The sequence below is a fragment of the Stenella coeruleoalba genome, assembly GCF_951394435.1.
Source record: "Stenella coeruleoalba genome assembly, chromosome: 9".
Classification (NCBI taxonomy): Eukaryota; Metazoa; Chordata; class Mammalia; order Artiodactyla; family Delphinidae; genus Stenella; species Stenella coeruleoalba.
The window spans coordinates 29,703,211-29,729,539 of NC_137155.1; the positions used below are offsets into that span (position 1 = coordinate 29,703,211).

The 26,329-nt window shown below is 40.6% G+C and overlaps 1 protein-coding gene and 1 pseudogene across 3 annotated transcripts in view; one reads left to right on the forward strand and one right to left on the reverse strand.

The window, feature by feature from the left end:
* ABCB1 (ATP binding cassette subfamily B member 1) overlaps nt 1-11,585 on the reverse strand; it is a 103,145-nt gene extending 91,560 nt beyond the window's left edge. Inside the window, exons 1-3 of one of the 2 annotated variants that reach the window (XM_079932184.1) lie at nt 11,453-11,585; nt 10,818-10,891; nt 5,438-5,498 (exon numbers count right to left, since the gene is read on the reverse strand). In XM_079932184.1, coding sequence (XP_079788310.1) covers nt 5,438-5,498; nt 10,818-10,885 — 129 coding nt within the window. In that variant the 5' untranslated portion in view covers nt 10,886-10,891; nt 11,453-11,585. Of the gene's footprint in view, nt 1-4,753; nt 4,911-5,437; nt 5,499-10,817; nt 10,892-11,452 lie in introns of those variants that run through there. The other variant, XM_079932185.1, reaches the window with a different exon arrangement.
* A 12,059-nt stretch (nt 11,586-23,644) lies between these two features.
* On the forward strand, nt 23,645-24,706 carry LOC307191512 (small ribosomal subunit protein uS5-like; annotated as a pseudogene). Its single transcript has one exon. The product of its transcript is annotated as a small ribosomal subunit protein uS5-like (transcript).
* Nucleotides 24,707-26,329: the final 1,623 nt, after the last annotated feature.

Genomic DNA, 26,329 nt, shown 5'->3' on the forward strand with positions numbered 1-26,329 from the left:
AGGGTATTGTATAGCCAGAGGAGGAAGTTTGGTTTTACTGTCAACTTCCCATCTAAGCGTAAAGGAAAGGCATTCAAGGGTTTGAAGGATGGAACGGAGGTGATCTGATGTGGCTATTGTGGGTAGAATAAGTTTTAGAAGCGCAAACATGTAGAGGGCAACTAGGAGGTAAGACAGTGGTTGAGAGAGTGAAGTCTTGACCAGGTATAGGAGGGCAGAAAAATGCTCCGGCTTCCAAGCATGTGCACGTCCTATCCCCAGGGACCTGTGAATGTGTCCTCACGTGGCAAAAATGACTCTGCAGACATGAAGGATACTGAGATGAGCAAACTATCCTGGATTACCCAAGTGGGCCCAATGTCATCATAAGGGTCCTTATCAGAGGGAGCCAGGGGGATCAGAGTCAGTAGTAGGAGAAATGCTAAGCAAGAGGGTGGAGTGAAGCAAGGAAGGGGCCACGAGTCCAAGAAGGCAGGAAGCCTGTGGAAGCTGAACAAGGAAGGAAATAGATTCTCTCTTAGAGCCTCCGGAAGAATCCAGCCCTGCTGGCACCTTGACTAGCCCAGTGAGACTTTGGGCCCCAGAACTATAAGACAATACATTTGTGTTGTTTTAAGCCACTAAGTTAGCGGTATTTTGTTCCAACAGCAATAGAAAATGAATACGCAATGTCAAAAAATGGATAATAAGGAACAATGGCCAAGCAAGAAGGATCATAAGCGGGGGTGGAAGACATCCATTTGAGTTTACAGCGTTAGAGGTGGGAGTCCACCCGGATGATAAACCAAAGGTCTTTGTCCACAGTGTCATTTACTAAAGGAAGGAAGGGATGAAGGTTGTTGGAACTGAAGAGGTCAAAGAATGTGGAGCTTAGGAGGCATTAATAAGGTTACCAAAATAGAAGAATGATGAGAGCATAGGCGAACGAAGTAGAAGCAATCAAACGACAAGGTCCTCAATGGAGGAGCAAAAGTAACTAGAAATCAGTAGAGGGTATCACTGAAAATGGATAGAAGATATTATAATTGTCCAGAACCAAACTCAAACAGGGATGGAGTTTTGCATGAAAACAATTTGGAAGCAGTCACGTGAAACTAGAGAGCTGCCAACACTATCACTGGCCCCTGGGATTAGGGGTTGAGAACTCTAAATTCACAGGCAAAGATGACACAAGAAAAGAACCGAAGAACTGGGAGGAAAATGAGCAGACTGTGGCATCACAGATGCAAACAAGAGGAATGAATACGGTACACAGGGTCAGGTGCTACTTAAAGGTCGGGACAGACTGTCCACTGCATTTGGTGAGTGTTGGAGAAGCCAAATTATAATACGTTAAGAAGTGATTTGGAGAGAGAGCAAAGGCAGCTCCTATTTGTGAAGCTAGAGGAGATGGCTTTAAGGAGGGCATTAGTGACATTAAAGACAGGTGACCTGTAAATACCAATTGGAAAGATCCAGTTCAGAGGGAGAGACTGAGGATACAGAAGAGAAAGGATAGTAATAATAATAACGTAAGGTCCTTGAGAAGGCAGAGGATATAGAAGCCAAAATACAGTGTTCAAGTGGGTGATTAGATTTAAGAACCAAATGCTTCCTGTTACAATAGGAGGGAAGGAAGAAGCAACTGATCCAGGTACAGGTATGTTTGTTAGACTGGGAGAGAAGAGCTGAGGAACTTCTTTCAGGTGGCTTCCATTTGGTTTGTGAAATAAAAAAAGAGGTCATCCACCAAGAGTTGGGGTTAGGTGGGGAGAAGTGGGAAATCTGAATAGAGTTTTAACATACTCAGCGAGAAGAGAAGGAATAGGGTTGCTGTGTGGGATACAGCCTATCGTGAGATTTTTCTCCAGCACCAATCAGACGTCGGGGTTCAGGCACCAAGAAAGCAGATGGCTGATTTTGCCTGGGCTGGGCATGACAAGTGACAGGTGAAAGGAAGTTTATAGTTCGGGCAAGAGTATCACTAAAGTGATGACCATTGCTCTAAACTGATAAGAAAGGGAATGGGGGCTTCCCTGGTGGCGCAGTGGTTGAGAGTCCGCCTGCCGATGCAGGGACACAGGTTTGTGCCCCGGTCCGGGAAGATCCCACGTGCCGCGGAGCGGCTGGGCCCGTGAGCCATGGCCGCTGAGCCTGCACTCCGCAGCGGGAGAGGCCACAACAGTGAGGGGCCCGCGTACCAAAAAAAAAAAAAAAAGAAAGAAAGGGAATGGAAACAGGAAGGGGCTGATTGGGAAACTGATGGGTCAGGGGACTCAAGGTCCAAGGAAAACAGTAAGCAGATTGAAGAGAGAGGAGATGGCTGGCTAATTCAGTCTGGCTGCTTCAAAATGGTACTTTGGAGGTAGAACAGTTTCAAGCAACAGCAAAGTGCAGGATGTGAGAGGGTGGCTGGAATAAAGGGGAGGGAAAAATTACTGCCGCTGTGAAGGTCAAAGAGTGGTTATCCTTATAACACCATAGAAGTCACCCAAGATAGTAGGAGTATCACGGGTGGAGAGGGAGACACTGAACAAGGTGGTAAAGTCTCCAGTGAAGAATGACCAAGTGGCCGGAAAACAACAGCATCAACAAAGAACCCTTCAATTCCAGAGAAATAAAATGTTAACCAACCATATACTATCATAAAGGATTAACGTTGTTAAAAGCTCTGGACGTAGAGTAAGCAGATCTTGGCAAAATTCTGGGCCTTTCCCCTTACTAGCTATGTGACTGTGTGACTGAATACATTGCTTAAACCTCTCTTGAGTCTGTTTCATCATCTGGACCATCAGAATAACACAAGTTCCTACATCACAGGGTCACTGTGAGGATGAAGTTAAATAATACACATGGGTGCTTAACAGATGCCTGGCACAGAGGAAGCACTTAACATTGCCACCTATTCTCTATTTAGAAAAAAAATTAATGTTTCAATAAGATACATAAAGTGGAAAGATCAGAGCTGAATCTGTAACAAGGGTGTTTAACCTTTAAGGAGCGCTTTGTGTAAGACGTGTAGCCCAACTTGTATCGCTCCCGCCCCAATTTCCAGTTGTCCCGTTTCCTCACTTGTTTTAGATTTTATTTTGTATTTCTGTAAACATTGAAACAAAGCCTGACAGAAATAAAATAAAGGCCAGTAGAAAAATCTGAATCTATTCCTTACCTCTTTTTCATCATTTTCTCAAGACTGCCAAAAAGTCTTCTACTAGAAAAAAGTTAACAGGGATGGCGTACAGAAAACAGTGAACGCTGCAAGCCTGAGACTGCATTCAAGGTTAGCCCTTGGCTGGCATCTAGAATTTGGATTTTGGGGAGAGTAACCATCACCCTAACTGACAAAAGTGGCCAAACTATTTGTACAAACAATGTGCTTTATGCTGAAGGTCTGCCTTCCTTCTGCGAGTCTGGAATTTTGGTACACGCTGCGCCTATGTGATCAGCCCCCAGTCAAAAACCCTTGGGCACTGAGTCTCTAATGAGCTCTCCTGACAGACAGCATTTCACACGTGTTGTCACAGCTCATTGCTGGGGGAATAAAGTTGACTCCATTGGGACAAGACATTGGGGGCTTCTCTTGGACCTCTCCCTCTTTCCTTTGCCCATTGCCGATTTTGCTGTAAATCTTAGCCACGAGTATGGCAATATGCCGAGTCCTGTGAGTCCTCCAAGTGAATCATCAAACCTGGGGTTCTTGGAAACCCCCAACACATATCAGTTTTTGTCTTAGCTGGAAATTTTTATGCATCAGCAATGCCAACAGCATCAGCATTTTACTGTTAAATGTTCTTAATATGACCCTGTCTATATGCGTTTTATACACAAGTTCACAGTTAACTATGTCAGCTCTTCAAGAAAAAGGCATGAGAAAGCGCCATTTAAATAGTACAGCTTTTCCTCAAAAGACTTAGAACATATTCCTTCTATGCCATCCTGAGCGCTGTGATTTACAACATGAATTTCCTAGGTCTGAATCTTGGCCCTGCTGAGGATTCCTGGGCAAGTTAGTAAGTCTCACCTCACTTTCTCTATCTGTAAAATTAGAATAATAGTAGTATCTATCTTCAAGGGAGTTGTAAAGATTAAATGCGTTCATATAGGAAGTACTTAGTGCAACACATGGCATAAAGAGCTGTATTTATGTTATAATTATTAGCCTTCAAACTCCAGATGTTTATTCTTTTGTGGGCACAATTGTATTGATAGTATTACTTCTATATATTAGGTCTGTTAAGTTTTCTAAAACATAAGACTGATTTTTTCAATTTAAGTTACTTGTAAAACAAAATTACAAAAGACAGAAATATTTTGGTCTCCAAAGGATAGAACGGAAATTTAGTCTTGGCAATAAACCCTATTTTAACATCAAAGCTTCTTTTAGTACAAGAATATAAGAATGAACTCTAAAACAAATAAAAACTGTCACTTGATTATTCAAGTAGTCCTTCTGAGAATGACCCAAGTGCATAGCCTCATTTCCCCAAAATTCCAAAGAGAGTGGAAACAGACTCAAAGGTGGAACTTCAGCAAGAGCAACTGCAGTGCAGGAAGATGAAGTTCTTATAAGATAACCAGAGTGCTCGGTGTAAAAGGCAACACTTTTTTCCTGCCTATAAGCATTTTCTTGTTCAATTTACTAATATTCATTTTACAAGATGGATTACCCCCCACACACACACACATTTTAAAATTGTCTGGTGTGTTACGCCTGAATTATAAAGTGTGCACTGCAAGACTTAATTGGTTCAGCAGTCTTCCAGGTTCTACTTACACAGTTCACCTACATCTGCATTCTCAGGGGGAAAAAAAAAAAGGATCCAGGTAGAGAGAGACCATCTGATTAAAGAAAAGCTTCTAAGCAGCTACTGTGAAACCAGAAAATAAGATAAAGAATTAATTATATTCCGTGAAACCAGAAAATAAGATAATTAATTATAGTAAGGTTTTCAAATTCCAGATTTTCAGTTATTCAGCACAGAAGAATAATGCCATGTACTAAGTCATAGTAATAAATAATCCATGGCTAACTTCTATTATATGAGTGTCTGGGACTTTGACCGCAAACCTGCCAGGATTACGGCCCTTGTAGACAGGGCACCCCGTTCTTTCTTCGATCCACACTTCACGTGGCTGGTTTCCTCTATCTAGATGGCTGAGACCATCACTGGGAGAAGTGCTTGCATAGGTAACATATCACTGGCGACATAACTAACTAGGAGAATACTGAAATCCAGGCTAGGAAGGGTAAGTCTGGAGGCTCATGGTACACAGCAAGTTATGACTGGCATTCCCCTGAAAACAAACTAAATTAAACGAATTCATTTTACCTCTCCATTAACAAATACAAACAAATGTCTGTCCAAGAAAGTATTATACCAGATGAAATACCTCATTTCTAGATCAGGAGAAGTCAAATTTCCAAAGCACTTTGAATAGTGAATACATTCAAACTCACCACTGCAAAAGTACTGACAGTTGGTTTCTTTTCTTTCTTCTCATCTTTTTTACTGAAAAACCTAGCAATAGAATTACATAAAACTTTAAAAACTATATAAATCTTTAATTACCCAATTAACATAGAGCTTATATTTAATAACAAATAGGACAAAGAAACATGTCTACAATGTTATTAAAAAAACAGGTTATAATACGATCCCATTTATGAAGTTTAAGTATGTTTACATATACCTTAGAAATCTATACATGCGGTTATCACTGGGTGTTGAGATTTCTACCAAAATATTTTCTTCCTTGTGCCTTTGGTATTTCCTAATTTTCTATGGTGAATACACAGAGACACAAGACTTTTGCAATGAGAAAAAATAATACTAAAAAAGGAGAGCTTCCTGTTTTTCTTCTAATTAGAAAATCATTCATGCTCTCCAGAGTTAATCCCCTTAATTATCACCTGAGTAATTCTAGCAGCAGAGAGCTAGTCTATCTACCTGGATATTATCCTTAATCATTCCCTTTACCTAGCGGAGAGGAGCGGCAAACAGATGCAGGGCGTAAATTACCCTGAGAAAGGTAATTAAATCACTTGCCTTGAGTAAATCTAATTCTGAAAAGATGTCTGGAGCCCTAAATGGACCATTAAGGCAATAAACGCAACCTAGAAAACCTGCCACCAAAAAAGATGGTTTGTAAACTGCACAAAAGCGGTCCTCAGGCAGAGACAGGAAGGTCAAGTATTTTGAGCGCAGATTCAAAACTCTGTAACTAGTTTTCTATTCTATGTAACTGCCACCCAGCATGTGAAAGCAAACCAACCAAAACTAGCCTCCGCATCTACATTTTCATATTTATAAAAGAAAGACTATTTCAGGGAAGAATTACATTATTTTTACACAGCTTTTCCAGTTCAAAAAGTAAATGCATCTTTGTTCTTTAGCTAAGCAAAGTCAAAGAGTTGAAGCAACTTCTAAAGAAAAAAGAATCCAGCGTCTACCCCATATTTGGCTTTGGAGTGAGGTTCGAGGAACATAAAAACACACAAAATACACAAACATAACTCTTCAGATTTGATTCCACCCTATTCCCAGTAAAGGTGTGGTTTCAGTATCCCTGGAATCAGGATGAGAGGAAAAAAAATAGTCATACATAATTGAGTTTTAGCTCTAAGCTTTTTATTTATTTTTTCATTCTCTAAAACTGCAGCTACTCTGAAGAATTTATAATGTTCCAGACACTGGCTAAGTAAACACTTCCCATACAGGAGCTCATTTAATCTTAATCTCTGTGAGGCAGGCACATTTTTGTCCTTCCTTTAAAGACAAGAGAACTGCAGGTGAGAAGAGTTAACTAATTTGTCCAAGGTCACACAGCTAGAACAAGGCCAAGATTGAAACTGCAAAGTCTAACTCCCAAACACCAGGCTATCTGGTGCAACCTCAGAATTCTGAGACGCTGCATTGCAAGCAAATGCACATATAAACTGACTCTCACCCCTCCTAGAAGACTCATTTATCCCCATCCGCTCAAACACAGTGCTGACAAATGGCAAAAGTCGCTTATCAAGCCTCATTTTAATAAAGAATCTTAACAAATACAAATATGCCAAATGGTACTACTACCCAAGCATTATACCTATTAGCAAAGCCACGTGCTTCTTTATAATTTCAAATATAGTTTTAAAAAAACTCACAGAAAAAGAAATAAGATTTATGGTTATTAGAGGGGGGAGAGGGGATGAGAGGCAGCTGGTCCAAAGGTACAAACTTCCAGTTATAAAATAAAGAAGTACTGGAGATGTAATGTACAAGAAGATGATTACAGTTAACAGTGCTGTATGATATATATATACACATATATATAAAAGTTGAGTAGATCCTAAACGTTCTCATCACAATAAGAAAAAATTTTTCTTTTATCTATATGAGATGATGGACGTTAGCAAAACTTGTTGTGGTAATATTTCACAATATTTATAAGCCAAACCATACGCTATACACTTTAAACTTACATGGTGTTGTAGGTCAATTATATCTCAATAAAACTGCTCAAAACTCAATAGACTATATATATATCTAAATATATAGTTTTATTAAGAACAGATTAAAATCAGTAATGGTGAGCACAATTTACTAAGAGCTACTTAACCAAAAAAAACAATTTCTAGGGCTTCCCTGGTGGCGCAGTGGTTGAGAGTCTGCCTGCCGATGCAGGGGACACGGGTTCGTGCCCTGCTCCGGGAGGATCCCACATGCCGTGGAGCGGCTGGGCCCGTGAGCCATGGCCGCTGAGCCTGCGCGTCCGGAGCCTGTGCTCCACAGCGGGAGAGGCCACAACGGTGAGAGGCCCGCGTCCGGAAAAAAAAAAAAAAAAAAAAAAAAAAAAAAAAAAAATTTCTAGTTTGAAAAAAAAAGTCTATAGGCCATGATAAGAATCAGCAATAAAATGAAGGCATGTGCAGGCTCAAACGAATCTTTTTTCTGTTTTTCAAAATATGGACTCTATTTTATGTTTTGAAGAATATAAATAAATGTCCCACAAATATTTATTGAACATCTTTTTCAAAAGTGGAGGTATAACTGACATACAACATTGTATTGGTTTCAGGTGTACAAATTGTCTGGTGTGTTACGCCTGAATTATAAAGTGTGCACTGCAAGACTTAACTGGTTCAGCAGTCTTCCAGGTTCTACTTGCACAGTTCACCTACATCTGTATGATCTGTATCAAATCTGAATGACTTGATATTTGCATATATTGTGAAATGATCGCCACAGTTAAGTCTAGTTAACATCTGTCATCATACAGAGTCATAGAATATTTTTCCTTGTGATGAGAACTTTTAAGATTTTCTCTCTTAGCAACTTTCAAATATGCAATATAGTATTATTAACTATAGTTGCCACGCTGTACATTACGTCCCCATGACTTATATTATAACTGGAAACTTGTACCTTTTGACTCCCTTCACCCATTTTGCCCCCCTTTCCTCCACCTCTGGAAACCACCAACCTGTCAAATGTCTATCATTTCCTTCCACATACCCTTAATACTTCTTACTCCAATATCCCTAAGTGTTTGTGTCAAAAATACGTAGTTGTTTAAGATACCAAGTTTAAAAGTCAAGAACAAAACGGGAAATATCTACCTTCCACTCTTTGTAATCTATTTTCTTTTTGTTTATTTGGGAGTTTTTTATTATGCAAGTTTTCAAATAAACAAAAAAAATCTAAAGAACAGTAATAAGACTACCCATAAAAAATTCACCTAGATTCAACAACTGTGAACATTTTGACCATATTTTCTTTATCTGCATAACAAAATATATATTATAACTGTTAAAATTTTGCTGAACTATTTGAAAGTAAGCTGCAAACATCATGGCACGTCATACATTTTCCTACCATGATCACATATAATAAAATTAACAGCAATTTGATACCATCTCATATCCAATCCACATTGAAAATTTCCAAGAATGTTTTCTATAGGTTTTTCCTTTTTTGGAACTGATGTAATAAAGGCTCACACATCACATTTGGTGGTATTGTCTCTTTAGTCTCTCTTTTAAATCTAGAAGTCCTCCTTCCCACCTACCCCCACCAAACATTGACTTTTTATAGGAACAAAAACAGATGTCTTATAAAATGTCCCACATCTTGGATATGGCTGTTTCAGACTTAGTCCAAACTGACACGTGCAGTAAGTATGAAATACCCAGATTTGAGGACTTAGTATGACAAAGAGAATGTAAACCCTCTTGTTAATAATTCTGTTTACATGTATAAATGATAATATTTTGTATATACTTGGATCCCTAAAATACATTTTCAAAGTTAATTTCACCTGTTTCTTTTTACTTTTTAAATGTTGCTATTAGAAACTTAATAATTACAAATGTGGTTCACATTATATTTCTATTGGACAGCATTAGTCTGGAAGCTTCATTGGATTCACTGAATGATTTGCAAACCTACTTCGTGGTGGTGCTGTGTCACTAAAGTCTATTCCACCATGAGCCAGGCCAGGTCTGATCATTTGGTTAAGGTTCCTAACTGCAAAATCTCTCCACTGGAAAACCACACTTTCCTTTTTCCAATTAAGAATTGTGGCTAATTCTTAGATTCAGCCTTTCTCTGAGTGCTTTAGGATCCATTAACAATCCTTGCCCGAATCAATTGTAACAATGCAGGTTTCAATATGATAGCTGGCATTTTTCTGTAAAGAAGTTTCTCTCTCTCTCTCTCTCTACTTGTCTCACCCTTAGTTTTCCTCCTCCTCTCATAATTTTATTAAGAATTCATTTATTCAGTATTTCACAGTCGAGTACAGTCATTATTCTTTTTGACGCTCAAACTGTCCCAGATTCGGCTAGTGGAAGCCCCTTCAAGCCAGCACCTGTGTCCTTTTTGACAACCGCCCTGAACTCCACTAACTGTTTTCAGGTACTACAAAGCTACTCCAGGCTCAGACTCAATTGGTATTAGCCCTTTCTCTATGGGGCGCAGATTCTTTTTGTAATGAACGATATTGAGAAACCAAGATCTGACACTAAGTGTGCAATTTGCCACTATTCCTTTCAGTGGACAGAAACTGAACTATTTAAAAAAATGATGAAATCACACTGAAGTTTCTAATTCAAATTTAACATTGTTTTTAAAAAGCTTATTTAATGACCACATTTGTATTCCTTTTCTTTTACACTGAAAAGCTTGGTTTCTAGTAATAGTAATATATTTACTAAATTGTTTTATTTTACAATTTATTACTAACAAAAAGCTTATTGAGCAAAATTTTAAATTTCATGTACAGACACTGCACTGTGATCAAAATTCACTTAAGATAGTTATCTTCCCTATGTGGTTACAGTACCAACTCTATATATAATCAGGATAATTTCACACCATTCTAGTAACTTCTTTGGTAGTACACTCCTCTCACAATTTCTTCTACAAGGGTCAGCTATTCATTGCCTTAAAATTAAAAAAATGCTTAAATGCAGTTGTGGCCTTCTGTCCCATCTGCCATGCCACACACATGCAATGTTTATGTGACTGTTTTACCAGAAGGAACGAAGGACCACAAAGCAGAACACAAGAAGCACATGGTTCAGGCTCGTCGGCGACCAACATCACTTGTAAAGCAGGTTATAAAACACCGAAAAGAAAATGAGCACTGGCCTGTATGGGACCAGAAAGCTGAGGTAGAAGCTCACCATGCAAACGCTGTGCTCAACTCAGCCAGCGAACTTCTGCAGCTGCTTGCATTTAAGATAAACATCAGCAGCAGCAGCAGCAGCTGATCATTTATTTCAGTGCTGAAGGCTAGAAACAAATTTCCCAAATCTCTCAAGCCATGTAAAGTTTGAAAATGAAACAGACTACCTTTTCTTGTCCTTTTTCAAGAAGTTCTCCCCCCCTGCACTTCCACTGCGGCCTTCTTCAAGATCCATCGCGACCTGAGGAGAAACCACAACGGATTAGCCAAACGCAAGATCCGCGGAAGGCAGAGGTGAGGCTGAACTTGAGTCCCGCGCGAGGAACGGAAGGGCGGAGCGCTCGCCCTGATGCTCCAGCCGCTCGCAGGCGCGATGGTCCCCGCAGAAACTTGCCTCCGCGCCCAGCATCCAGCCTCCGCAGGCGAGCAGAGTTGCAGGGGTGCGGCGCGGCCCGGACTTCGCCCGCCTCCACTGCGGCTCTGCCTCCCGGTGGTTCGCCTCGCCGTCCACCAGCCCGCAGGCTCGGAGCCCGGCTTCCGACACCGCGCTGTCTCTGCGGGCTCTGGGCAGCAAACTCCAGGACGCGTGGCTAGCACTGAAAACTAGGGGCTGGGGTGCACCAGGAGCTCCCCGACTGAGAATAAGTCTCACCTCACTTGGTCCCCTTGGACTTGCCAAGTGGAATCTCCCCCTCCCTCTCCTCCGAAGCCCTCTTCCCACAGGGACCAAGCTCAAGAAATTGAAGAGCGCACCCTTCCCGCGAACCGTCTCCCTCTAGTCCCCAGCCTCGCGCTTCCCTACCTCGGGCTTTCTCTTGGAACGTCCACTAAGACGTGAATCTTGGAAGAAGAGACTCAGACTCCAGCGGAAAGTCGCGACGGCGGATGCGAGCAACGGCCGCCGCCGCCAAGCCTAAAGTAGCCGTTGCGCGAATGCGCACGGACTTCCCGTGGCTAAGGGAGCGAGGAGGGAGCGCGCAGACCACACCCTAGTGCTCCGCTCCCCAGCCAATCAGCCGGACCCGCTCGGGACCGCTCGATTGAACGCAGATTGCTCGGCAAGTTACGAAACTGGTTGGAATTGCTAGAGGAATGTCCTCGCTTCTGTTGCCCCTCAGCAAAAGGACGAGTAGAGGAACGCTTATCAGCTGACTCATCAAGGACTTGCACATTCATAGGGTCCTGTCTGTACAATTCCAAACAAGTCTTCATATCCACCGAAGTATGTGTAGATAGATAGATATAAATGTGAATATACAATTCGCTCCTGGTGGCTCGAGTAGATACTACTGCCCATTCTGTAGTTAAAACGAGTTAAAATTCCCTTCCAAGCAGCACCTTTAAAAAGGCCAGGTGAAATTTTTCTGCAGGTCTTTCTTCAGTATGTTAGACAGTTTCTAAGGTGTATCTGTTCATGTTTTATTTGAAGAGAAATAGAAAGAAGTAGGAAGACTTTTTTAAAAAATCATGTAAGTCGAAACGGACATTTCAGGGTGGAAATGTAATTAAAAGAATGTAATCTTTTCGGATTGTAGCCATCAGGGGAATGCCCATGTTTTTCTCAAGGCGTTTTAAAACTCTTATATTTTAATTCGGATTCTTAAAGTTTCGTGTATTTTAGCATATTACGTTAGTGGTAATTTAATTCCATATTTACTGTTACCATTTACAGTTTTTTTCTGGTCCTCTCTTTTCCTCAAGTTGTTGAAAAGTGTAATCTTCACAATTCAAATTCATAAAGCAGCGTTAACTCACATCGGAGCTTTACATACTTATCAACCCAGGGGAAATGGATGTTGTAACTTTTTGTCTGCGGTCTCCAAGTTGCAGGAGTTACTCTCAGCTCGCTGCAAAAGTGTAAAAGAAGAAAATCCCTTTATTTTTTACTGCATAGTGTATTTTCCGCACTTTAAGTAACTCATACTTCAAAGCCATAATTTTCTTTCTATCCTTTATTCTAGATTTTCCTTGCCTTGATTTTTTTTTCTTAGCCATGCGATAAGGTTTCTTTCTTTACCAACTGTTAATTAGACCCTCTAACAAGCCACTCATTTTCTCTGTGTTCTAATTGTATATGTATGTGTACAGCATTGGCCCAACTATTTAAAGGTGTAACACTAACCCTGTGTTCCACCTGGGGCAAATGTATGAAGAGTTCCTCTTTCTCCCACGTGTTTTTAATCTGATTCATGCCTCTGCTCTTTGTTTCCAGTTCTGTTTTACCTTGTCCCACCTTTAGTTTATGTGATCTTGTTATATATTTTGTACCCTTGAAAATAAATGCCCCCTAAATCCTCCCTAAAACAATGCAGGATTTTTTTTTAAATTCAAGTATAGTTGATTTACAATGTTGTGTTAGTTTCAGGTGTACAGTAAAGTGATTCCGTTACAGTTACATATATATATTCTTTTTCAGATTCTTTTCCATTATAGGTTATTACAAGATGTAGAATATACCTCCCTGTGCTATACAGTAGGTCTTCATTGTTTAGTTTATATATAACAGTGTGTATATTAATCCCAAACTACTAGTTTATCTCTCCCCCCTTCCCCCTTGGTAACTATAAGTTTGTTTTCTATGTCTGTGAGTCTATTTCCGTTTTGTAAATAAGTTCACTTGTATCATTTTTTTAGACTCTACATAAAAGTGATATGACATTTGTCTTTGTCTGACTTACTTCACTTAGTATGATAATCTCTAGGTCCATCCATGTTGCTGCAAATGGCATTATTTCATTGTTTTTTTTATGGCTAACAGGATTTTTTTTAAGTATTACGTATATTATGCTGATTGCACTATTTCTACAGGCTTGAGCTTCAAGTGAAAATCTCTATCAAGGACATACATAGTTTAAGGATCATAATAGCCCAGAGAATTTTTAGTAAAGCTCTGTCTTTCTACTATATATAGATGTTATGTATATATTTTAGTTGCTTTGCTCCACCGACATGAAGATATGGACATAAAATACAATGGACCTAAAACAGTGGACAGTTCTCGCTTCTCCCAAGCCATAGGCCTGGACTTTAAAGACTTTGACTCCTGTCTCACATTACTGCCAGCCACTCCTGGTAATATCAAACAGCTGGACTAGGCACGTCCTCTATGAGCCTCATTAATTTCAGGTGAAACCCCTTAGAAAGCAGCCCCTTTGCAAGTCTTGACTCACACACCTTCACACAAGCAGCTATTTTTCCTTTTTGAAGTGTGCTTCTGCCGGGAGCCGTATAGGAAGTGCCTTTGAGTCTCAGCACGGACGAGCCTTTGAGTCTCAGCACGGACGAGACCCATAGTGCCAAGCAAAGCTGGTACTGCCAGGTATAAATATGGAGAAGCAAAACTCTCCTCTGTATGGTTCCCCTTGCCCCCCCCCCTGCTTTTGTTTAAGGTGATAAATATTCCCGGCTTTGATAGAGGATTTAGAGAAAGACCCCTACCTAGGGTAAAATTAAGAGGGATTGTGATTACTCCGGCTCCCTTAATGATTATGCTTGAAATTTTTTCTCCCAGGTTGAGGCGTTAGGTTTAAGGAAACACAATAGAAGCATTTATGTGACAAAAGCCTACTTTAGAAAACAAGTTGAATGAGTTATGGCCTTCCTGGGGAGGTAGAGGTAGGTTAGGAAATTTTTGGGTATGGTGGCGGGGAGGTTTTATGCTACAGTGGGTATATAGCAAATTAGATAGAGTAGGCTACTTGGTAGCTTTTTATAAGTAGAATTGTTTTTTGTATAATTTAGTGCCTTGTTTTGATTATAAAGGTAGAAGAAAATAGTCTATAAATATTTACAATTGTTAAAAGAATAATGTGCTTGAGTTTGTGCTTTGAATAGTTGGCTGATTGAATAAGAACATATAGGTACAAGAACATCTAATTTTCTAAGGAAGACGATGACACCGCAGACTGTGTTCCTGACGTAGATGTGACCAACATGTGACTAACCACAGGAGAAGAAAGAGACTCTGGGCGATGGGAAAATTACCTAACCTGTTTTAATCAATCTGCTGATGTAAATTACCTTTGTTTTGTGGCCTATGTGGGGGAGTTTTTGGCGTGGGAATGAGAATGTTGAATTTGAAAATGAGATCACTTTATAGTATAAAAGCTTTTGGAATCTTGAAAATAAATATGTCAGATTTGTCAGTAATAGATGAATGTACTCCGTTACTTTCCCCAAAAACACCAAAAGATACTAAGGTTTTGGCTGCAGCTTTAAAAAACTGTAACCTTGATGACAAGGACTCAGAGGAGGAAAATGAGTCACCTACTGATACTAAGCCTAATTTGTTAAAAAACCCTCCTTTTGATGATGAATTGCCTCCTGCAGATCAGGATGATTTAGATGCTGCTGCATATGATTATGAAAGAAGGAAGTATGAACCCCATGGTGCTTTTTCAATGCAAGAGACTAAGAAAAATAGGCCTAATTTACAGGATATGCGCCCTTTGGGTCGTTTACCGACCGCCCCACCAGCACCTTTAAGTTCTTCACTTCCCCCTTTAAAAAGGTCAAGACATTCAATTTTGCATGTTAGGGGCCTACCACCTCCACCGCCTTTTAATAAAGCTCAAGGCGAATATAAAAGACATAGGAGAATAAAAGGTGAAGATGATGATTGTGCTTTTGCTGACTGCTTTCCAGTCATTTTTGAGGATGGTTTTGATGATGATGATGTATATTGGGATCCCTTGCCTCTAAAACTTTTAAAAGAACTTAAAAAGGCCTGTGTAGATTACGGTCCCTTAGCTCCTTATACTATTACTCTTTTAGATGCATTAGCTAATAGATGGATGATTCCATATGACTGGATTCAGGTTGCAAAGGCCTGTTTATCGGGAGGACAATATTTACTTTGGAAGGCAGAATATGAGGAATTGGTGGCTAAGCAACATGCTTTAAATAAGAAATGGGATAAATTTAATATTACTAAAGATATGTTATTAGGTCAAGGAGAATATGATTCAGCCCAACAGCAAATGCATATGGGAAAAGAGGCTTTATGGCAGGTAACTACGTGTGCAGTAAATGCCTGGAAGTCTTTGCCTTTGACTCCAGGAAAAGCCTCCACTTTAACAGATTTAAGACAAAAGCCTGAAGAGCCATATGAGGACTTTGTTTCTCGCCTGCTAACGGAGATAAAACGGCTAATAACTGATGAGGATGCAGCTAATATGTTAGCTAAACAATTAGCATTCGAAAATGCCAATCCTGTTTGTCAGAACTTGATTCGACCAATTAGGAAAACTGGCGGTATTTCAGATTTTATTAAGCAATGTTCTGACGTGGGTCCCTCTTATATGCAAGGGATTGCTTTGGCAGCCGCTTTAAAGGGAGAAACACTTCCTCAATGTATGATGAACATGGTTCAAAAAACACAAAATCCTAAGGGACCAAAAGGAAATAATTGTTTTGCTTGTGGAGGCGCAGGTCATTTTAGTAGGGAATGTCCTAATAAAAATATACCTCCAGCAGGCCCTGTTAGAATGATATCTCCTGGTAATGTTGGGGTCCCAAAGACTCCTTGCCAAAGATGTGGGAAAGGAAATCATTGGACTAAATTGTGTCGGAGTAAATATCACAAGGACGGACACATTCTTCCCCCTAATGGGGTTTCTGCAGTGCCTCAGGCTGGAGCTCAGATGCCAATATTTCCTGCACCTGTTTTTCCAGATACACCTACCGAAACTAATTCGGGAAACTTACTTCGGGCCCAACCCCGGGCCCAACAAACAATAGGGGCCATTCACCAGACGATCAATCCCTTTCTTCCCTCAGGGGAATCGATGAATTGTTTAGGGCCACCCCAGGCAGCGCAGGATTGGACCTCTGTGCCACCTCCGCAACAATATTAACTCCTGACTCTCCAGTTATAAAAATACCAACTGGGATTAAAGGTCCATTGCCCCCAGGAGTAATGGGTTTAATTATTGGTAGGAGTTCAACTTCCTTATCTGGCTTAACAGTTTTGCCTGGAGTAGTTGACTCATATGTAATATAAGACAGAAATATAAAGAAATATATTTAATACATTATATGGATGATATATTATTGGCCCATAAAGATAAGGCCTATTTACATCAGGCATTGCAGGATATGATAGAAGCTTTACAGGAGAATGGATTAAAAGTTGCTCCAGAAAAAATTCAAACTGAGCCTCCTTATAATTATTTGGGCAGATTAATACAGGAATTTTCCATTCAGCATATACCTTTTCAGCTAAGAACTGATCATTTGGTTACTTTAAATGATTTTCAAAAGTTTTTAGGAGATATAAATTGGATAAGGCCTTTATTAAAAATTACTACTGTGGAATTAAAACCTTTGTTTTTGATATTACAAGGAGATTCTAACCCCTTATCCCCTAGAGAGTTAACCGCAGAAGGAAAACAAGCCATAGAAAAAATAGTAAAAGCTTTGAAAAATGTTTTTATTAAAAGATTAGATTATACCAAACCTTGGGATTTAATTATTTTAAGGACTCCAGTTATTCCTACAGGATTATTATGGCAAGATGGACCATTAGAATGGATACATTTGGCTGCTAGTCCAAAAAAGATTGTTGCCTCATACCCTTTTATGGTTAGTTTGCTAATTATTAAAGGTAGAAAGAGAAGTAGAGAGTTATTTGGAAAAGATATGGATAATATAATTATACCTTATAATAAAGATCAATTAGAGGCCTTGCTGTTGTTAGAAGATTCATTAGGAATAGCCCTGACCTCATTTGGAGGTCAGATTTTATTTCATCTGCCTAAAAGTGTATTGCTACAGTTTTTTAAGGAACATATGGTGGTTTTTCCTACATATTACAAGATGAAACCTTTGGAAGAGGCCATATTAGTATTTACTGATGGATCCTCCTCAGGGAGGGCAGCCTATATTATTAATAATGAAAAGAAAGTATTAAATACAGAAAATTGCTCAGCACAGCAATCAGAAATTATGGCAGTTATAGAAGTGATAAAATTGACCAGGGATAAAAAGATTAATTTATATACTGATTCCTTATATATAGTTAAATTATTTCCAGCAATAGAAACAGCAGCCTTTCCTGAGAATAAGAGTACAATAATTAAGTTGCTTAAGAGACTACAAAAGAGTATATGGAAAAGAACACAACCTTATTATATAGGCCACATTAGAGCTCACTCTGGATTGCCAGGGCCTTTAGCAGAAGGCAATGCCTCTGCTGATGCCCTGACTAAAATTTTTATAGTAGATGAGAATAAAGTACAAGAAGCAATAGAATCTCATCAGCTGCATCATCAAAATGCTAATGCCTTAAGATATCAGTTTAGCCTAACTAGAGAAGCAGCAAGGGAAATAGTAAAAAATTGCTCTGTGTGTCCTACACAAACTAATGTACCTCAACAAGGAGTAAATCCCCGAGGTTTGCGAGCTAATGATTTGTGGCAAATGGATGTGACTCATGTACCCAGTTTTGGAAAGCTGTCATATGTACATGTTTGTGTGGATACCTTTTCACATGTAATTGTAGCCTCAGCTAGGACCGGAGAGGCCTTTAAGGATGTGTGCCAGCACTTGATGTTTTGTTTCAGTTATTTGGGAATTCCCCGAAAGTTAAAAACTGACAATGGCCCTGCTTATGTTTCAAAATCTTTTCAGCAATTATGCCAACAGTTTGGCATAGCCCATAGTACAGGAATTCCTTATAACCCACAAGGACAAGCTATAATTGAAAGAACCAATCAAGTATTAAAGAATATGATTTATAAATTGCAATATGGAGATTTAAAATATTTTTCTCCTCATCATTTACTTAATCATTCTATGTTTGTATTAAATTATTTAAATATGAATGATAAAGAGAAAACTCCTATGATGAGACATTGGGAGATAAATGAAGAAAATGTAAAACCAAAGGTATTATGGAAGGATGTTTTAACAGGAAAATGGAATGGGCCAGATACATTATTAACCAGTGGTAGAGGATATGCTTGTATTTTTCCCCAGAATTTTGATTCACCAATTTGGATTCCTGATCGATTAATCAGACACCCTGAGGTGGGGAACTTATTGAAGCGTTTTTCAGAAAAGAAATTACACTGCCGAGATGGCGGAATCACATCCCCAGGAAGTGAAACCAAATAGCCCTATGGCTACGACGTTAGTTCCCCAGATAAAACAATTGTCACTTAAATTATTCTGTGATGAAGAACTACAAGATAAAGAAGTACAAGTTTCTCCAGAACTTTTGGAGAAAAAACCTTCATTGCCTTCTCGTTCACGAAAGAGAAGGTACGCTGTCTCCACCACTGAAGCGGCTCCAATAACCTGGGGAGCAATTAAAAAGCTTTGCCTGACTGCTGAAAATGCTGTGAATGCTCAAGAATTGCCTTTGACGACTGCTAATTTTTTTGTGGCTATGCTTAGCTTACTTTCCGTTCAGGATCAAGATCCGATCTGGGTGCCATCAAGACTGACGAGAATTGTTGAAGAAAACTTCGGAGATTAGTTGGAATTCCACAAAGGATTATTCAGATTGTGCAACTGAGTGCTGCCGGGCTGGAGCCCGTTGCCTTTGGAGATTTTGCCTCTTGGCTCTCTTCTGCCTTTTCCTCCTTTGGGGAGTGGGTGGGGGTAGGAATCTTTGGAGTCTGCTGTGTATTTGGGATTATGCTGTGTCTCTGGTTGGTCTGTCGTGTGCGCATCAGGGCACATCGAGATAGGGTCCTGCTCACTCAGGCACTTCTGGCTATTAATGAAGGAGATTCTCCCGCAGCCTGGCTCTCCGCCCTGAATAATTCGAAATGATTGCCCTTGCACAGAGAGGCCTTGTCGCCATCGCACCTCTATAGGGAGTCAGCCATTGTCCTGATTGCCCTTGCACAGAGAGGCCTTGTCGCCATCGCACCTCTATAGGGAGTCAGCCATTGTCCTGATTGCCCTTGCACAGAGAGGCCTTGTCGCCATCGCACCTCTATAGGGAGTCAGCCATTGTCCTGATTGCCCTTGCACAGAGAGGCCTTGTCGCCATCGCACCTCTATAGGGAATCAGCCATTATTCTGAGTCAGCCTTTGCACCCTGCGGCCCTTGTTGGCATTGCACGCAGGAGGGTGCCTCAGACATGCCAACAGAAAACTGCCCTCGTACGGGCTATGTTCTGCTTGGTGTTCTAATAAATAAAAAAGGGGGAGATGCCGGGAGCCGTATAGGAAGTGCCTTTGAGTCTCAGCACGGACGAGCCTTTGAGTCTCAGCACGGACGAGCCTTTGAGTCTCAGCACGGACGAGACCCATAGTGCCAAGCAAAGCTGGTACTGCCAGGTATAAATATGGAGAAGCAAAACTCTCCTCTGTATGGTTCCCCTTGCCCCCCCCCGCTTTTGTTTAAGGTGATAAATATTCCCGGCTTTGATAGAGGATTTAGAGAAAGACCCCTACCTAGGGTAAAATTAAGAGGGATTGTGATTACTCCGGCTCCCTTAATGATTATGCTTGAAATTTTTTCTCCCAGGTTGAGGCGTTAGGTTTAAGGAAACACAATAGAAGCATTTATGTGACAAAAGCCTACTTTAGAAAACAAGTTGAATGAGTTATGGCCTTCCTGGGGAGGTAGAGGTAGGTTAGGAAATTTTTGGGTATGGTGGCGGGGAGGTTTTATGCTACAGTGGGTATATAGCAAATTAGATAGAGTAGGCTACTTGGTAGCTTTTTATAAGTAGAATTGTTTTTTGTATAATTTAGTGCCTTGTTTTGATTATAAAGGTAGAAGAAAATAGTCTATAAATATTTACAATTGTTAAAAGAATAATGTGCTTGAGTTTGTGCTTTGAATAGTTGGCTGATTGAATAAGAACATATAGGTACAAGAACATCTAATTTTCTAAGGAAGACGATGACACCGCAGACTGTGTTCCTGACGTAGATGTGACCAACATGTGACTAACCACAGGAGAAGAAAGAGACTCTGGGCGATGGGAAAATTACCTAACCTGTTTTAATCAATCTGCTGATGTAAATTACCTTTGTTTTGTGGCCTATGTGGGGGAGTTTTTGGCGTGGGAATGAGAATGTTGAATTTGAAAATGAGATCACTTTATAGTATAAAAGCTTTTGGAATCTTGAAAATAAATTTGTCAGATCCTTGCATCCAAGAAGAGGTGTCTTGAGTTCTGTCCACGCCGACTCCGTCTTCCCCTTTGGGTGAATCCTGTCCAGCTGGGGCTGGTCCTCGGCATGCTTCCCCATAATTCTGTACCTTCCTGCCCTCCACTGGCAAGTAATCCTTTCACCAACTTGTCTGTACTCTCCCAACACTCAAGATTTGCATCCCTGCTGCGGTCTATTCTGTACGTACCTGTGGGAATAATAATAACTAACCTTGAGTAAGCACTGGCCGTGTACTAGGAATTTTCCCAAGCACTTGAAAGAGATTAACTCATTTAATCCCCACAATTATCCTCTGACGTATGTACTATTATTGTTACTAACATTTTACAGTGAAAGAAACTGAGGTTGACATTGTGTGCCCAAAGTCACACAGCTGGTAAGCAGCTGACCCAGGACTTGAAAGCAGTCCAGCTCCCAGCACTCATAAATACACTCTTAACCACTCCTACACCATGGTACATTACTATAGTACAGTCTCATACACTGCCTTTTCGAGCCTCCCACCCCACCCTGTGAAACATTTGTATCTTATGACTCCATCTTAGAAATCCTGCAATGGCTCCTTAATCTGAACTATATCATATCTGAGAGTTTCCCCTTGGCTTTTGTTTGTTTGTTTGTTTTTGCGGTACGCTGGGCTCTCACTGCTGTGGCCTCTCCCATCGCGGAGCACAGGATCCGGACGCGTAGGCTCAGCAGCCATGGCTCACGGGCCCAGCCGCTCCGCGGCATGTGGGATCTTCCCGGAACGGGGCACGAACCCGTGTCCCCTGCATTGGCAGCACACTCTCTCTCTCTCTCTCTCTCTCTCTATCTTCATTCACCTCACTTCCATACACTCTCTCCCTTGCCCCCAACACATCCATGGGTGTTCACTCCATTTCAGCCCAACTCACCTCTCAGATGATTTGCTCTTTGTTTCACTCTGTGCTTTTCCACATGTAAATCTTTAAATTAATTTACAGCAATTTTCTTTTTTGGTACCTGACTCCACAAACAACCTGGACTTACATTCGAGTACTACTTCTGCTGTTTTTGCTGTGTCAGTTTGAACAGGTTACTTAACTTTCCAGTCCCTGAGTTGCCTCTTTGGTAAAAAGAAAATAGTAGTGGTACCTCATAGAGTTATTGCAAAATTAAGTGATTTGTGTATTTAAAAGGCTTGTACAGTGCCTCAAATATGTTAAACACCCAACAATTGCTATATATTAGTAATAAAATCCCCTTCTCAGTCTATTTTTGCCCTTCCTTGGCACTCATGTATGTACCTACATTTATTTATTCCCTGTTACTTTCAAAGGAGCAAAAGAGGGGAAAAAACAGTACCTAAATAATAAAGAAAATGAGTGAATACAGTATCATTTCACACCTTTATTGCCACTTTCCCCAGCATCTGTCACCACAAATATTGCAATAACTTCAAAAATGGTCTCTATTTCTACCTTTACCCCTATTTTGTTTTCATCTCCCGTGTGCTGTTGATTCAGAAGAAACAGGAAAATGTGCTCCATAAAAACAAAGATGTAAATCGAGGAAAAGAAACTCAAGAAATCCCAAAAATGCACAATTCAATACCTTTACCCTCTTTTTTTTTTTTTTTTTTTTTGTGGTACACAGGCTTCTCACTGTTGTGGCCTCTCCCGTTGTGGAGCATAGGCTCTGGACGCGCAGGCTCAGCGGCCATGGCTCACGGGCCCAGCCGCTCCATGGCATGTGGGATCTTCCCGGACCAGAGCACGAACCCATGTCCTCTGCATCGGCAGGCGGACTCTCAACCACTGCGCCACCAGGGAAGCCCCATATCTTTACCCTCTTTAACAGTCCCTCTCCACCTTCCCCTCCCCAGGGTCTATTGTTAAGAGTAGGTGAAGTCAATGGTTTCCCCTCTCACTGAGAGTAAAATCCAAAGTACCTCCTATGGCCTATAAGTCCCTCCAAGAACCGGCCCCCTCTCACCTCTGACCTCATCTCCTTTTACTCTTTCCTGGGTTATTCACTTCCAGTCTCATCAGCCTTCTGTTCTTTGATCATCTAAGCATGCTTCTTCCTCCGGGCGTTTGTAGTAGTTCTAGCTACGCCCAAGCCACAGTCTTTGACTTTAAAGACATTGACTCCTATCTCACATTACTGCCAGCCACTCCTGATAATAAAGAGCTGGAGTAGATACTTCCTCTTTGAGCCTCATTAATTTCGGGTGAAACCCCTTAGAAAGCAGCCCCTTTGCGTGTCTTGACTCCCTTAAATTAGCTGTACCATAGGACTCATTTCTTCATTTTTTCAGGTCTTTACTCAGATGTCAGAAGCTATTTTGTTTGAAGAACCTAGAAACAGTGGCACATAATAAATGCTCAGTAAACATGTTTTAAGGGAATAGAAAAAAATGAATGAGCAGGTTGACTCAGAAAAATGTGGACTAAGTATAAAATTATATAAAGGCTTTTGGGTCTTATTTTTATGCTGCTTAAATTTTTTAAAATTATGCTTATACTTACTGGGATATTTCTTCATAATTCTGGGCCTCAGTTCAGTCAATATTTGTTACACAAACATTTACTGAGTGTCTGCCATAAGCCAAAAACTGTGCTAAATTGTAGTGACAGATAGTGTAAACATTATATTCTGCCTTCAGGGAGATTGTAGATTATTTTATTTATACAAGTTCTTCTGGCCCAGATAGACTGGGATTGTGTGTTTTATTGTTTTTTTGTTTGTACTGCAGTTCATGTAGTGCTTTTCCTGTGGCAGAGATATCATAAATACCATTGTCAGGCTAGCTGCCTTATTTTCTTTGAAACTATCTGCCATCCAAAGTAGTATTGACCTCGTTCTTCTCCTCCTTAAAAACAGCAGACGGCAGATGAAGCCAGTGCTGGGGAAGGGCCCCGAGGTGGGGGGGAGGGGGCCTGGAACGGGAGACCACGGTGGCTTCCGAGGAGGCCACAGAGCTCATGGAGGCAGAGCAGAAGACAAGGAGTGGCTCCCTGTCACCAAGCTGGGCCGCCTGGTCAAGGACAGGAAGATAGAGTCCCTCGAGGAGATCTGTCTCCTCTCTCTGCCCATCAAGGAGTCTGAGATCATCGACTTTTTCCTGGAGGGCATGCCTCAAGGATGAGGTTTGAAGATCATTCCTGACAAAAGCAGACCCGTGCTGGCCAGAAGACCAGGTTCAAGGCATTTGACGCCACTGGGGATTACAACGGACATGTCGGTTTGGATGTCAAGTGCTCTAAGGAGGTAGCCACTGCCCTCCGTGGGCTCATCATTTTGGCCAAGCTCCACATCGTCCCCACGCGGCCAGGCTACTGGGGGAACAAGATTGGCAAGCCCCATACCATCCCTGGCAAGGTGACTGGCCACTGTTGCTGTGTGCTGGTGAGCTTCATCCCTGCCCCCAGGCGCACTGACATCGTCTCAGCCCCTGTGCCCAAGAAGCTACTGATGATGGCCGGAATTGACGACCACTACACCTCTGCCAGGGGCTGCACCACCACCTGGGCAACTTTTTGATGTCATTTCCAAGACCTATAGTTATCTCACTCCTGTTCTCTGGAGAGAGATCGTGTTTACCAAGTCTCCATATCAGGAATTCACTGACCATCTTGTAAAGACCCACACCAGAATTTCCGTGCAGAGGACCCAGGCTCCAGCTATAGCCACCACATAGTTTTCTTTTTTTTTTTTTGCGGTACGCGGGCCTCTCACTGTTGGGGCCTCTCCCGCTGCGGAGCACAGGCTCCGGACGCGCAGGCTCAGCGGCCATGGCTCACAGGCCCAGCCGCTCCGCGGCATGTGAGACCTTCCCGGACCAGGGCATGAACCCGCGTCCCCTGCATCGGCAGGCGGACTCTCAACCACTTTGCCACCAGGGAAGCCCCACCACATAGTTTTATATGTGAAGAATAAAGTGAATGAAGCCAGAAAAAAAAAAAATTAACCTCTTCTGAAACATACCTTTTCACCCTACGTCAAGCAAAACTAATAGGCAAAGATCTACCAAGCAACTCAATCTTTTTTTATTGAGATGTAATTGATACACATCATGTATTAATTGCAGGTGTACGACATAATGATTCAATATTTGTATATATTGTGAGATGATCACCACAATTCGTTAACATCTGTCACTATGTATAGTTACAGAATTTTTTTTCTTGTAATAAGAACTTTTAGGCTTTACTCTTAGTAACTTTCAAATATGCAATACAGTATTATTAGCGATAGTCAGCATGCTGTACATTACATCTTCATGACTTATTTATTTTATAACTGAAAATTTGTATCTTTTGACTCCCTTCACCCATTTTTCCCACTCCCACCCCCAACCTCTGGTTACCACCAATCTACTCTCTATCTATGAGCTTGTTTTTTTGTTTGTTTTTAAGATTCCACATATAAGTGAGATCAGCCAGTATTTGTCTTTCTCTGTCTGACTTAGTTCACTTAGCATACTGCCCTCAAGGTCATCCATGTTGTCAAAAATGGCAAGATTTCATTCTTTTTTATGGCTGAATAATATTGTGTTCTATATATATATACCACATTTTCTTTATCTATTCATCCATCAATGGGCACTTAGGTTGTTTCCATATCCTGGCTATTGTAAATAACGCTGCAAGGAACATGGGCATGTATATATCTTTTTGAGCCAGTGTTTTTGGTTTCTTCAGGTAAATACCCAGAAATGGAATTGCTGGGACCATATGGTAGTTCTATTTTTAATTTTTTAAGGGACCTCTATACTGTTTTCCATAAATTTACATTCCAACCATTAGTACACAATGGTTCCCTTTTCTCCACATCCTCACCAACACTTCCAGACAATTCAATTTTAAATGTAAAGTGTATTTGCCATATAAGTCCCATAAATGGTGAGTTTCTCTCAGTGCATTGAAATATTAGATATTAGATGTGAAACCACCAGTCTTTTAGCTACTTTCATTAGTTCTCTTTATCTTACAGCCTATTAAACTACTCACAAATGAATCTTAATTCCAATTCCTTGCTTTTTAATTTCTGTAAATGTGTTAATAAATATTTTTATTTCTTTAATGTAGAATTTTCAGAAGTTTTAAATTCTGCCATTAATAGAAAATCCGTTATATGTGTTTCTGTCAGTCAACAAGCATTGACTAAAAATGTATTCTGAAGAATGTAAAGGCTCTCTGGTTGTATATTTAGATGAACATTTATATCCTAGCTCCCTTAACCCTTCATTATCTTTTCAAGCCACTCTTACATTTTATCTATTATGCTTTCACTTACTTTTCCTTCTTCTCCTAAGAAGAGAATTTTTAATTCTTCAGGAGGTTCTTCTTCCCATGACTCTTTTGTTGTAAATCCTGTGTTTTTCTTTCCCTGCTCTCTCCAATAATTCATTTCCCCTATTTCTCCTATCTCTTCTATTTAGCCAATCTGAGCCCGAAATCAAGGTTCACTAGTCTATAAAAAGGAATGCAAATTCACGTTGATGTACTCCATTGACCTGAGCCAGAGAAAGAATACACCTGAAGTTTCAGTCCAAAGAGCAAGACAAATGACAGCT